This window comes from Xiphophorus couchianus, chromosome 12, assembly GCF_001444195.1.
Source record: "Xiphophorus couchianus chromosome 12, X_couchianus-1.0, whole genome shotgun sequence".
Lineage (NCBI taxonomy): Eukaryota > Metazoa > Chordata > Actinopteri > Cyprinodontiformes > Poeciliidae > Xiphophorus > Xiphophorus couchianus.
In genome coordinates this window covers 23,242,192-23,256,795 of record NC_040239.1, presented here as the reverse complement: position 1 = coordinate 23,256,795, position 14,604 = coordinate 23,242,192, and the positions used below count along the sequence as shown (strand labels likewise).

The 14,604-nt window shown below is 38.6% G+C and overlaps 1 protein-coding gene across 2 annotated transcripts; it reads right to left on the bottom strand.

The window, feature by feature from the left end:
- Nucleotides 1–3,526: 3,526 nt before the first annotated feature.
- tmc2b (transmembrane channel-like 2b) lies at nt 3,527–14,566 on the bottom strand. Of its 2 annotated transcripts, none has more exons than XM_028032682.1 (20): nt 11,577–14,566; nt 11,409–11,450; nt 10,584–11,037; nt 9,958–10,116; nt 9,500–9,590; nt 9,335–9,416; nt 9,147–9,253; nt 8,960–9,058; nt 8,261–8,403; nt 8,032–8,179; nt 7,618–7,812; nt 7,362–7,541; nt 6,547–6,705; nt 6,282–6,410; nt 5,796–5,863; nt 5,336–5,575; nt 4,773–4,895; nt 4,444–4,522; nt 4,226–4,352; nt 3,527–4,143 (listed from the first exon to the last, which is right to left on the bottom strand). In XM_028032682.1, the coding sequence occupies exons 1-20, from the start codon at nt 11,620–11,622 to the stop codon at nt 3,929–3,931; spliced, it is 2,886 nt and encodes a 961-aa protein (XP_027888483.1). In that variant the 5' UTR covers nt 11,623–14,566; the 3' UTR covers nt 3,527–3,928. The 2 variants fall into 2 exon arrangements, with proteins under 2 accessions (XP_027888483.1, XP_027888484.1); XM_028032683.1 differs by having other exon boundaries at nt 9,958–10,113.
- Nucleotides 14,567–14,604: the final 38 nt, after the last annotated feature.

The following is a 14,604-nucleotide window of genomic DNA, read 5'->3' as shown; positions in this document are numbered from 1 at the left end:
TCCGCGGTTGTTCTTTCTCCCGTCGCACTTCATATTTTTGTGAACATTATTGGGAAGAAACGTATCTGTTCTTATGTTAATAAGGTCACATGTCTGAATTATTTAAACCTTTTAAAACGTTGAACACGAGACCATTACCTGGAAAATGTCGTTTGCGAATTGTAATTTGTGCAATTTGCCACAAGATGGTGCTGTTTGTCATTTTACATCTACCAGAGCTCTGTTCAATCCATCGTCTGAAAAACTAAATCGGTCCCGAGCATACTCTCTATACAGTGATCCAAGTAGTGGCAGGCAGCATAATGCTGTGGGAAAACTGTTCACAGCTTTTTTTTTTTCTTTTTTTTTTTTTTTTTGGTCAGATGGGATCAAAACTAAGCATTTTCATCCACAGGGAAGCTGGTGTCTTTGAAAGAAAGTCTGTCAGAGGCTGACAAATTGCTTACAACTGGGGTCTTGGTAAACTTTATATTAGAATAACTACCCTGAGCATATAGAGCCTGATGTATGAAGGAAAGGTTTTTGTTTTAGGACTATCAATCAGACTAAAGTCCAGACCTAAAAATGCTCCCAGTCAAATCTGACTGAGCTTGAGCTATTTTGGGGAATAAAGGACAGCTGTAGTGAGAGAATTTGGTAGAGGCAAGAGTTGGAGTTGTAAATGCAGCTCTAAATAATCAAAAATAATTAAGTTTTTGATTTTTTCATTAAAACAATTCTATTATTTTCTTTCCACATTAGTATTAACCACTACTTTGTACTATGTGACATACAATTAAAACAAAATATGCTGATGTTTGTGGTTGTAATTTAAAGGAAAGTGTATGAATAGTGTAATTATACTGTGGATTGTTGACACTAATTTCTTTTGACAATGAACCTGCAATGCCCTCTGATAAAATCTTTTAATTGCATATTAGCATTTCAAATGAAGACTGCTACATCTGATTACAGTGCTTATATTTCTTTCTTTATTTCCTCTTTATATTTGTACATTTTGTCATTTCTGAAACATACTCACATTTCCTCCTAGTTTTGTTTGCCTCTATGACTTATTTTACATTTTGTCCTAGTCTTGTTCTCTCACCATTCACCCCCCTCTATCTTCTTTCTTAGCTTGAGCTAACTGTCACTTTAGCTCAAGCTCAACTGCAGGACGCCCAACACTGTAAGCTCCAGCGATAACTCCTTTGACCTGCTGCTCCATCATGCTCTCCTGGTCCCATCCCCAGCTCTGACAGACATGCTCACTGCAGGGATACAGGGCGAGTCGTCAAACGGATGTGGGAGGGATTCACCTAAAAACAGGACAGTCCTAAACATACAGGCAGCATTACCTGTGATGGTTTAGATTAAAGTATATTAATGTGTTAGAATGCCTCAAGGACCAGCTCTAAATTCAAGCGAAAAATCTAATAACCTAGTACACTGAAACTTGTTGTTGTAACTAAGCATAATGTGAAAAAAGTTCAAGCATATGAATGCCATGACGAAGCAGTGTGATGTCAGATGAAAAGATACAAATCTTGACAGAAATTGTGAATATTTTAGTATATGTTAACTCTTTTCCCATTTGAGCTACTCTTGTAGTTTGTGTGCATTTTTTAGCTTTATGTTTTCTTTTATCTGCTTCAAAAATCTGTTAGTTCTGTGAATCTACTTGACTATTTTTTCTTTGACAAGAAGCGCACTCTCTTATCCGATCTGACTGAACTTCAGCTGTCCTGAGACGAAGAATTGGCACAAATTTCAGTCAGTAAATGTACAAACGCGAAAAAGACTCTAGAAGCCTTGCAGCTGTAACAGAAGAGAAGGATAGCTCTATTAAGTATTAATGAAACCAGTTGTCCTTTACACTCCACTTAGCAATTATGCACTGCTTAAACACCGCCCTATAACATAAAATTACAATTAAACAGATTAAAGTTCAAACTTGTAACATAAATAACTGTGAAAAACAGTTCAAAGGCTATGTTTACTTTTTCAAGGCACATTGGACAGAGGTATAACTTTTATTTTGCCTGCAGTGACAGTGGCTTTATTGTGGTTTTCTTAACGTGCTGCTCAGAAAGTACTGACCAGTTTCTGACCAGTATAAATCTTTTGGGTCAACCAAAATATTTATACTGTATATTATTTATCTCTGTGGTTATACGTGCAACTCTTTCTACAAAATATTTCTATTACCATGTTAGCTTTCAGGGTTTTTTTTAAGCAAATATGATGCAGGCTCAGTTCTGGTGGTACGTTTGTCCCGGCCTTCCCTCATCTCCGTACAAACTGGTGCCACTCTACTGTTCAGAGCCGGCCTAATTCTCTGGTGCCAACTGTAACCTTTGACCCTGTGGTGTTAACCTTCTGCTGATGCCAGCACTTCCTCTGGCACTGTTTCTGCAAGTAGATGGACACACATGGAGTGCGATTTAGGCTTAAGAGGAACATTTGCAAAGGAAACAGCTGACTTCCATGTTTTAGTTCCTAATTTTTATGGTAAATTATTTTGACAGTAAATAATAATAAGGAACAACTGAAAACTACTGGAAATCTGAGTCAACTGGAGAGAAAGATATGAAGAAAATATCCAGAGATCATTGCTGAGTACATTACGGTAAATGAAATTTTCTCAGTTTCAGTTTTAAACTGATTGTACCTCAATATGTCCTCCAAGTTGAATGACAATAGGATCACTTGTGCAGAACAACACAGGACAAAATCTCTGATTTCATTTGGAGTAAAAAGCTTCACTCAAACTCCACAATCCAAAGATATGGAGAATACAGAAGATCATTGTCACATCTAGAACAATTAATACTTGTAAAAAGTCCTGCAGCTCCTTTCGTGTTGTTGGTAAAATTGTCTAAAATTCCAATATTAGCTAACATGATACATGTACTGTGTTGGCTTACACTATGTTGGCTAACAATAACCCACTCCATTTAGCCTGTTCACATCTTGGGAATCTTCTGCTACAGTTTCTGTGTTGTGTTTTTAATAAATCTTTGGAGAAAAATTAAGTTTTTCTTGAGATCCTTTATGGTTTTGTCTAAAGACGTACAGTTGAGCAAATATTACAATAGTCTTATAGAGCAACTGAGTTTTATTTTATGCTAATATTCACTAAGTGATTTTAGATGTGTACCAAACAAAACTAGATGCTGAGATTCAATAAAGTGGTGCTTCAGCCAAATATTAATTTAATATTGCAGAGTTATATAACCAAGGTATTGCAGCATGTGTTTGTTTTTCTGTTGAATTGTAAAATAATCGCTACATTAAATGTGGAAAAACTTTGAAATAATTTATCGCAGCCTTAATTTTTTTTTATCACAGTAACTTGGGATTTTAACAGAGATGTGTATAAACTTTTGAGAGTCATGTATGCTAACAAGACTCATCAGGTGAAAGCAGGTTACTGATGAGCAGGAAACAAGATAAGAGTAACCGAAGACATTTGGGACAATGACAAGTGACAAAGCAAACCAAATGGTGAAACAGATCAGAAACAGGGATAAGAAACAGGACAAAATACAGCAGATAGTAACACGTTTATCAAGAACTAGACAAACGATAACAACATTAAGTTGACGAGGAGGGCAGAATGCATCCACTTTTTGCATTTATTTTTCTATCATTTCTTTCATTCATTGCTTTGGTATAATTCAGCAGATCATGTTTCCATTGCATTTTTGAAATCTACCTGGTAGTAACAGCCCACTAACAATATCTAAGTCAGTATGATGAATTGTTATATTTTATTTTTATTGCATACGTTAAACCAATACTTCTACAATTTACAAATGTACAAAAGTTTGTATTTAATAAAAAAGTATATCACTCAAATAACACAACAGTTCCCTCTGGTGACCGTGAAAGTGATGTTACCATTGGTTGTTATTTGTGGTGAGCCATTTAAATTTTCTTTTGTTGTTCATCTTCTTTGAGCCGCACCCTGTCCTCTGCCTCTTCCAGGCTCAGGCTGAGGTGACCTCATGTTTCCAGGGGGGCCCCCTCTTGGCCCTGGGGCCCGGGTCACGGGGCGCCTGGGGTTCTGGGCAGCCAGTGAATCCTCCTTTTGCACTAATACTCCTTTCCCTGCCGTGCCTGGCTTTGTTCTAGTTGTTCTAGTCTTATCAATTACAATATCTGGAAAGACAAATAATACAAGAACAAGGTAAATACATCCGAATATATGCAATACGTATGCACATTAAAAAGTTCAGTGTACCAAGCGGTTTCTCCTCCTCAACAGGAGTCGGCGCAAGAGATTTGTTCGGCAGTAGGTCTTCCAAGTCTTTCATCATTTGATTGGTGCTGTCCTTGTTGTTCCTGCGATTCTTCTCATCATCTCGAGCCTGAAATTTTAACCAGTTTAGCAGACAACAATGCTGATGGCAGGACAAAACACGTTAGGAAAAAAGTAAACAAGAGCCCACTAATACTCACCATCTGCATCTTCTTTTTCAGGTCAGTATTTGCTTGTTGATATGCTTTTGACACTGTGTTCAAATAGTAGATGGCCAGTCTGTGAAGCAGTAAAAGTTTTTAAGCTAAAGATTGTTGCAAATAACATGCTAGCCTAAAGTTATAGATAATTTACACTGTGATCACAAAAATAGGCACAGAGGTAATTTTTCAAATTGTATTGTTTTCCCTAAGCCTGTATTTTTCCAGTTCATCAGTGTCAGATCATATGTGCAAAATTAAAGTATCCCAAATTATATGTATTAGAGAGACAGAAAACAGCATTCCATTTGTATTCAAAGTTTACTTACATCATAAGAAGGATTGCAGGCATGATGAGCCCAGGGTTGCTGACATATGTAAAAATGTTCCCAATAAAAGCTGGCATACCCTTTATAGTGTCTATTACCACATCATACATCTTCTCTTGGCCACTGGAGAAAGACATGAAATAGGGTACAATGGTTTAACTGCTCTTTAGATCAATGTCTCAGTTAAGTGAGCAAAAAAATAAAAAATATTACCTAAGTGGGAAAGTTTAGGATTACTGTAAATTACTATCATTGCTTCCTGATTTACTCAAAATTCAGATTTGCTGCTCCCAAAGGCTGAAGCGTGGCAAAGCGTAGAACAAGGAACTGCTTCTTACTTAAATCACATTTTCCCTTCTTTTTGACGCTCTTTTTAAACTTTAGCTAGGTGTTGGCTGATTCACTATTTGAGTGAAAAATCAAACAGGGGTATCTAATAAACTGTCAGGAAAGTGCAAATAACCGAAACTGTTTCCTTAACAGACTGCTAGTAACTCGCAAAACTATAATCACAGATGTAACTTGTATTTAATTTCTATCCACTGCCCTACACATCTACTTACCTGAAAGGTCCACAGTCAAAGGATGGCGACAGAGTCATCATGGAGTACACAACAGGAAGCAGACTAAGAAACAGCACCAGCAGCAACAGGCCCATGTAGAAGTTGTTGGACCGTGAGGCTTTGAAGACTCGCTCATGAGGAACGTTGCAAGCCATCACTGCCCAGGACTGAAAATACATAGAGGTCAAGAGGCGCAGGACGTTCATGCCCACTAGACCAGGAGCATAAAATGCGCCCATCCTGTGGATGACAGCAAATGTAGACACACTATTTTAATAAGAGTTTATCAGCTTACACCAAACTAATTATTAATTTAAATAAGGCAAGTTCAGAATAAATATTTAACATTGTGGGGTTTTTGACAGGCAACAGTATAAACAGCAAGGAAGTCCAAGGAAGTATGCACTCCCAAATATAAACAAATTGATCTCATCCTAATATATTGATTAATTGAATTTACCATATCATTCCTTGATTAAATACAAGCCCTAGGACATTTCCGCTGATGTCAAACTCTCCATATGAAGGCTAGAATGAACACAACAGCAAGATTAATACATCGACCTAAATTAAAAAACAGCAGGTCAATACACTTTGTATTTGCTGCTCCTTTGTTACATGGTCTCTGTCTCCCTCCATTCATCTCCCCCTCTGTAATTAAGATCTCATTTCAATCTCATGTTACCCCTAAAGCTTAGGATCGCCTGTCTTGCCAGACCTCACTTTGTAGATCAGGTTCACTTTAAGCTAATGCAAACTTTGCCATGTTTACTGTGTTTTACAATCACAACTATTTAACTGAGGAAAGTTGTACTGACTCCTGCATGAAAAGAATGCAAATGGAGATGAGTACGCAGGAACAAATGTAAACAAACTTCCTTTTTGGTTAGCTAAACAAGCTAAAATGAAAAGGCATGTTGACGTAGCGACACATATGAATACTCACAAATCCGGCCTCCAGGTCCCAGCACCAGCAGTAATTGAGAAAGCGGACAATGAAAGCACGTAGAAAGTCACCGACCAGAATAGTCAAAAAGGTAACCTGCACATCTGAGACAATTAGCTTCACAAATTCCTGCAGAAGAAAAAAAGGCAAAAGCATAGAGTAACAAATATTATCAGATCCACAGTAAGTCATACTTATGAGAAAGCACGGGCATTTGTCCGTGCCTTCAAATCAATATTGAACAATGCATAACATCAGTGCTGACTCTTCCAACTCCAGTCTCCCAGCAGGGGCCCCTGATGACATCAGCGGGGGCCACAGTCGGAGGAGGCACATTTGTGGTGTTGTAGAACGAGCTGTAGTTGGCGTAGTATTGATGTAAAGTCCATTCAGTGGCGTTCTTGATGGATTTTTCAGTTTCCAGCTAAAAATGCAACCAAAACAAACAATTTTTAGTAGCTTAGTTCACACAGTGCAAATTCATGTGGTGTAATGAATTAAATGGCTTGCTAAACTTTTTTTTTTCTTTTGCAAGCTTAATGTGATTTCTAAAACAAACTTCATGTGTGTGATAGCATTATGTAAACAAAACTGATGTTTTAAAGGTTTAATTTTTGTTAATGGGAAAATGCTAACACTAATTATACTGGTTAGAAAGTTGCTATTCTACATTTAAAACTGTCCTCCCAATTTCATTTTTCAATATGTACTGTAGCATTTTGCTTATTTAATGTGACACATATGTAATTCTTTAAAGACACCATGTCAAAGGTCAGAGTGGCACCACTGTATAGCTAAAGAAACGCTGTAATGTGTGTCCATGTATTTTTGGGGGGATTGTATGTAATATACCAACACAAAGTTGTGATGAAAAACTAGAACTCCACATCAAGCTGAACATACTATCCACGCCAAATTACTAAGTATTTCAGTTAAATACAGAAAAACTGCATCTAAAAATCTAGTTTGAAAATATTTGCACACATTGCAGAAGTGTTTTATTTTTCTGTTGTAGTGAATTTATAATGATTAGTGGAAAAATCATTCTATATGAATTCTGGTGTCTTTTGTATGACATACCTTTTCATTAACCTCATCAAAGAGAGCAAAGAGAAACGTGTAAAGATTTCCAAGGAAGAGGGCGAAGATGCGTCCCAGTTGCCATTTCAGTGCAATACGAGGATGGTAGTCCTCCAACTCTGCAATGGTTTCAAATAGAGGAGGACACACAAGCCCCAGCAGTGACATCACAAACTCCACCTGATACACCGGAGGAGAGAGGTTAATTACTGATCTCCTTTGCTACTCTCGCGTTCCATCTTTGGAACAGACTTGCCTCATTGTTTTCAAACCATGTGAGTGTTTTGGGGTCCATCTTAGCAAAATCTTGAGACCGTTTCACCACATAGTAGATGAGATACCCGCTGCCACCAAGGCTGCAGAGGATTAGGAGGTTTGCAAAAATCCTGAGGAAACGTCGGAGGTGGATGTTCTCATCTTTCTGGTTCTCCTGTTCGTCTACAATAGATTCCTACAAAACAGATAAGTGGCGTCAAATATACAGTAACCTGTCTCCTACCTAAAACATCATGTTGAACTACACATCTCGACACTTTGGCATGTTGAAATCTCTTAATTTGGTAATCCAAATTTAAGGTCTTGATGATTTTTCATGTTCCAACGCTTAATATGAAGATATCATTCTGAAAATTATACAGACCTAAGCACATAAACAGACACAGCTGCTAACCTTGAAGCTGGTAGTAATGGAGGCGTACTTGTTGTCCGCAGTCTCAGGGTTTCCTATCAGATAGTCCCAGCTGGTGAACATTTTCCAGCTGAAGATGAATTCTCCCTCATCTCCCCCGTCTCCTCCTTCGTTCGCGTTACGAGCCATCCTGAGAAAATAGCAGCCGTAAGCCATCCCCTTCATCTGCACTCCTAACAATGGTAGTCCTGCATGTTGATCTTTTGCATACGTTCTGATGACAACCAACAAGCTGTATCCGAAAATGCCGACACTCGTGAGGAGGTACGACAGAGGGAGTTTGAACTGCAGAAGCCCGATGCTTCGTTCGTTGTTGTAGAATCCGTAGAATAAAACGGAATATTTGCAGTAACCCTGTTGAAGACACGAACATAAACTCAAAAGCAAAAATACACAATTCTATTGCACAAGGAGATAAAAACAGAAATTAGGCTCAACCACCAATAGAAATACTTTTGAATCACTGTTAGTGTGATTACTCCTGTGTGATCAGTTTGCACTTGATACAGCTTCCTTCAAAGAGCTGTTGTAGGCGCAGGAAGGATCTCCTGTAGCGGCCCATGTTACAGTGGCTCTTTGAAGCCCCTTACTGAAGGCACTATTTTTGTATTACAGTCTCATGATGAGGATGTTTAAACTAAAATCATAGTGTTCCTCATTTTATGAAGAATCCTTCTTAATACAATAATCTCCACAGGGGTAAAACCAGCCTTCCTCATCAGGACCTGATGCTTATAGAAGACCTACAAACCTACCAGTTTGTAGGTCTGATGACTGGTAGGTCTTCTATAAGACTTTAGAAGTAATTTGTTAATCAAATTTCAAAGTTGGAAGGCAGTTTTTTCTTTCTTTTGTTAGCTCAGCAACTTGTTTTGCCTTAGATATGTAGGAATGGAGCAAATATGCTCACCCCAAAGTCAAAGAGGACAGAGAAGTCCATAGCTGTGTCCTGTTCATCTCTGGGGACAGTTTTCCTGGGAATTGAACCATATGGTAGACCCATAAGAACCTAAACGCAAAAGAAAACACAAGAGAGCTGAGAGGATTTATAGTGAAACTCACACTTGCTAACAAGGACTGTGAGGAGAAAGTCCCACCTCAGGGATCACCACCAGGCCAAACATGAACCCAAAAAGGACCAGATTTAAACCATACATCCACCTCAAAAACAGGAAGTATGATGCGACTGAAGATCCAAAGTGACCTGTGGTTGTGCAAAGAGAAAATCTGGCTCAGAAAGACAGCGGTGGAGGACTTTTAGAGAAACTAGATCTTTGGTACTAACTTTCTACTTCCTTTATCTTCCTCTCCCAGGGTATACAGGCCGTTTTGAAGTTCTCAAAATCCCGATTAAATTTGATTAGTTTCTAGGGGAGAAAAGTTTTACACAGTTTAACTTCATTTTCCACAAAGATTATCTGTTATGCTTACAATATGCTAACTCTTTTACCTTCGTCATCATGACTTTGAAAGCATACAGTCTCCTGCCTTTCCCTTTTCCTAGAGCACCTTCAAACTTTTCAACAAAATCCTGGGCCTCCCTGTTTGTCCAAACATGGAAAAAAAATGTATGAATCAAATGATGTCCTCCATTGAGGTAAAAAAATTTGAAAAAACACTCCACTGGTAATTGTATAAGTCAGAGAAAACAAGGTGTACGGACAAGTCTGGGGTGTTTTACTGATTAATGATGTTTTGAAGTCCGTGAATTGAGTCAACCACAACAACATGCATTAAACAAGCTCATGAAAAAGTCATAGCTTCTCTTCTGTCACGCTTCTTTTGGGCAAACCTGTCCTCGCTGATCTCTGCATGAAAACAAACCCAGACCTCTCCGTCTCACTCATGCTCTACGACCCAGAAAACGGAAATGGGATTTCAGTCAACTGGTTGAGCTTTTCTCTTTACTTGAGCAGCAAGAGCCTCTTCTTCATGCGCCAGGGTTTGTTCCTTAATGTAGCAATCAGCTTCTTCTTTTCCTCCACCTGTTCCTTCAGGGCTGCAATCTCTCCCTCTGACAATGATTCTTCGTCCGGGTCGGAGGATGAAGAAGAGGAGGAGGAGCTGCTGAAAAGAACATAGATGTCTCTTGGTGGTGAATTCTGCAGAATTCAGAAAGATTAGCCCAAAATTTCCACCACATTGGAGAAGCTAAGTTTCAACAGCCACAAAAACAACTTTCTGAAAGTTGTTTTGAGATGGGGATTTTTTTTTGTGTGTGCAAAACTTAATGAGTAGCAGCTTGAAACTATAGGTCAGTCAAGAAAGAACAGGCAAACGCCTTCTTTTTTATTCTGGGAAGCAGAAACTGCCTTGTTCTTGCAGCTACTATCATGGTCCTCTAACTGATGTTAAACATATTTGCTGCATAGATAAGGAATGTATTTAGAGGATTCATTTTGCTGAAGGTGTCACTTACTTAATGTTTCTATAATGTACTTCAGTAACCTTCATCCATTAGCTTTGTTTGAGGACTATGAATAAGACTGCATGCAGAAAGCAGCCTAAATCATGCAGAGAAAAGACATTTGCACCTGCTTGTCTTTTTATTCTTCTTTTTCTTGTCCTTATTCTCCTCATCTTTTCCTTTCTTGTTTCCCTTCTTGTCATTATTCTGCTCCTCTTTCTCCTTTTCGGACACGGCTCTCCCAGATTTCTTTCCTCTCCCCTTGTCTTCCTCACTTTCTTCATCGCTCTGCTCCTTAGAAGCCTTCTTCCTGGAGGCTCTTGTTCCTTTTCTTGCTGCTGCCTTTCGTTTCTCTCCATCATCGTCTTCGTCGCTGTCCTGGGGTTTGGTTGTCTTCCTCCGTCCTCGTCTTTGAGGGGTCTTGTCCTCCTCATCATCATCATCATCTGTCTTGGTTAGTTTCCTTCGTCCTCGTCGTCGGGGTGCCTCGTCCTCATCCTCCTCATCCTCATCTTCACTGACATGCTTGGCTTTACGTTGCAACTTAGCTCTCCTGTTTCGACTTTTCTTCCTCGCCTCTTCTGTGAAAAAAACCCAAAACAGTTTATTGTTAGTACATGAGATTTGCAATGCTGTAGCAGTTTAGAGTCATACCCTATCAATAAAATATTAGTAGAGTTGCAGAAAAATATGTAGGTACCTTAAATGCATTTGGCTTTTATTACTGTTGCATATTCTTAAAAATCAAAAATTGAGAAAAAAATCTTTTCACTAAAATTACCGGCTGGACCATTGTTGGCACCAACAACTATGCTATCAAATAGACAAAAACATGCGAATGAAGAAGTATAGTTATTTTTAGTAACTATATGTTTTCTGTTTTAAAGCAGATTAGACTGATATTGCCATTCTTGTCTCTTCACCTCAGTAGAAAAGATCTTGAATCACTCACCTTCACTGTCGCTGTCAGGCTCAGCGTCCACATCCATCCCAACTGAAAAAAAAAACAGACCAAAAATAATCCAACACAAGTTACAATAAGAGATACGCTTTTATAATGTAGTACTATCAGTAAATATAAGGGTCTCTAAAAAACAGCAGATTAGCACAAATATCTCACCATTTTCAACATCAACTATGTCATTGTTTCTCCTCTTTGGAGGCATTTTTCCTGAGCTGTTTTTGAGTTCTTAGCTTCTTCTTCTCCTCCTGTCAACCCTTACATCCAAACTTGCATCCTGTCCATTTATGAGAGAGTTTGCAGGGTCAACATGCCACTTTGCACAACTGCACACATCAGCAGGAACGGGTGTGCTAGAGTTAGAGCCGTTTCAATTCAGGGATCCTTGGTAACCGTTAGAGGCTCCAAGCCCATTGGATGACAAAAGGGAGCCAGAGGAGGAAACACAGTCTGTCAGACAATGGACCTGTCAATCAAAACGTCAATGGATACTATAGCACAGACACAGGGGAGGATATACAGTCACTAATCCGTAACGTTTATTGATCTCAACAGGAAAAATGTTCAAACTTCAGCCTATTAGTACCCTTCACCTGGTAGAAATATAGATAATGTCCTCATATTAAAGCTGCTCTGACATCAAGCACTCATGCTTGCCGTTATTTACTAAAACCCAGAAAGACAACACCTTGTAGAAAAATAGGGCAAAATGCATTAAAGTTGGATGAAACATGAGGTAATCCTGATCAAGAGGGGAAACAAATAGTCAGAATACTTGAAAAAGGTGCCAGCTGAACAAACAGGGGACGTTTTACTCCAGTCAGACTGTGACTTCATTCATAATCAGCTCTATAAGGGAAATTTTTCATAGTCAAATCAACACTGTGTCGAGTGTATTTTGGTATTAATTTAAGTCTTTCAGGGTTATTTCAACAAGATACTGAGTAGTTTTGACTATTTCAAAAGTTAAAATTATTCAGTCGCTTGTTGAAATAACGCTGAAAGAGTTAAATTAATACCAATTCTGAGAAGGACGAAATGACTCGGCACATTGTTGATTTAACTCTGCCAAATTTGCTATCAATTAGCCTTTTAGGCCACAAACTGGAGGTTGAGTTTTTGGTTTTCCAAATCTACTCCAATACTGTGTTCATAGACATATTTTTGTATTGGTAAAGCAGAAACAATGTCCTATAATCACACAAGAGAATCGACTGATGTGTTCACACTCCAAGAGCCTTTTACTTTACAATCAAAACCTTCACGCTTTTTACGTGACAGACCAAAACAAAGCAGTTGGCAGTTATGAGGTGGGAGGAAAATGAAACATGGGCTCTAGCAGTTTTGCACACCCAGAGACTGAAATATTTGACCTCTTTTCTTGCAAAAAACCTCAAGCTTAGACAGATTAGACAGAAAGCATCTCTGAACAGTACAACGCATCGCTTACCTGCATGCTTTCATACTGTTCATCAGAGCTGACCTTTTAGAAAATACAAGGTAGAGCAGGACATTTTTTTGTTTTAAACACACACTACCTATTTAAAAATGAAGGAGGAAACAGGAGCTGCTGGCTGCTATACAGCTAACAAACAGAAGCAATGAGTTGATGGCTTGCATCTGAAAGAAAAGATGATGCTTTGGAATTGAGACTAATCCACCTCCCTCCATATTGTTTTCTGCCTCCTACAAGCCTCAAGCACTCGTCTGTGTCAGCCTTTCTCATTCTTTCTTTAGAGTATATGCATTTGGTGTTGAGACTCATTTACTCGCTCGTGCTGATCTAACCTCTCACACACAAAGCAGGACAGTATCTAATCTGTAAAATCAGTGTTTGCACAACCCCTCTTCTCTTCGTTGCAGCGTTAAGCTTTAGATGGTCATCACCTTACAAAGGAAACCAAGACATCCGGTAATGTGCAATCTGTCAAGGCTAAGTTTCCTGACGCATTGTACCAGTCTGAACTGAGACTGGGAGGGAGCCAAAACTTAACCCCAGTAGGAGGGTGATACAGGGGCCATCTGAGGGTTGATGTCACTGAGATTAACAGTGGTTCCTCCTTTTCTTCTCCTGTAACATTAAGACTTGTCTCCAGCACACAAACAATGCTAATTAATACCATTAATATGTCTCTTCCAACTTCATTAAAGGATGTGACTGACAGTCTGTGGCTCCTCTTTCCTGATGAGCGGCAGACTGTCAGTCAGCGGATCGCAGATAAAAACAGTGTCAATAATTAATGCTTACTTGCAATGGATTTATCCTGAGCAATGAAGTAGGAGGATTTCATATTAACGGTCGTCTTACCTGATAGAGACTCAGCACTTTTTCCTCAGTGGGAGCACACAGCTTTTATTTCAAAACTCAGCTTAAGTTCAAAACTGTATGCAACTAAAGCTCAAATAACAGTGCCCTATCAGGTCTGGGTAGAAGATTTACCGACTGTCTTTGTTGCAAAAGTATTCAGACCATGAGAATTTATACATATTTTGCTACAATAAAAAACCTTAAGGTATTTACTGGAATTTTCCAGGCCTTTTGCAAAAAAAAAAAAGTAAAAAATGTGCTGTTTCTTTTGTCTTTATTATTTCTGGTCCCTTACTCTACGATGTCTTACAATTATTTTACTATGTGGTATTTGGTCTACAGTGAACGAGGGATATGCAGCACCTTAATAACACGTAAAAAGCCAGAATTAAAAAGCCATTTTATCTTCTGTCTCAATGGCTGTAAACTGTCTAACTGATGAGGTCAGGCTAAGATTAGGCGGTTAGTTGGAAACAACTGGACAAGTTTTATTATTCTTGATTTATGTCCATAAGTGAATATTAGAAATTATTATTTTCCCAATGCCATTGCACACAGTCTACAGCCCACATGGAAGTTCCTCCTAACATCCACCTCCCAAAAAAAACAGATTTTAGTGCGTAAATCAGCCCAGAGTTGAGTAAGGGATCTATTTAAGGATTCCTGTCTGGGTTAAGTGGCCTCCGTGCCTAATTAATTTTCTAATACATCGGCCTAGGCCCTAGGGCAACAGTTAGGAATAGCAATGGTAATGGCAATGCTAAGCAATACTAAATATACAGACAGACAGAGAAATAGATAGATAGATAGATAGATAGATAGATAGATAGATAGATAGATAGATAGATAGATAGATAGATAGATAGATAGATAGATAGA

What these genes read in the sequence shown, in the direction of transcription:
- tmc2b (XM_028032682.1), bottom strand. Translation starts at nt 11,622, where the DNA reads ATGCCTCCAAAGAGGAGAAACAATGACATAGTTGATGTTGAAAATG. An exon ending in TTGTTGGTTGTCATCAGAAC is followed by an intron (nt 8,180 to 8,260) that starts GTATGCAAAAGA and finishes CTATTTTCTCAG; the next exon opens with GATGGCTCGTAACGCGAACG. An exon ending in CCTGCAATCCTTCTTATGAT is followed by an intron (nt 4,523 to 4,772) that starts GTAAGTAAACTT and finishes ACTGCTTCACAG; the next exon opens with ACTGGCCATCTACTATTTGA.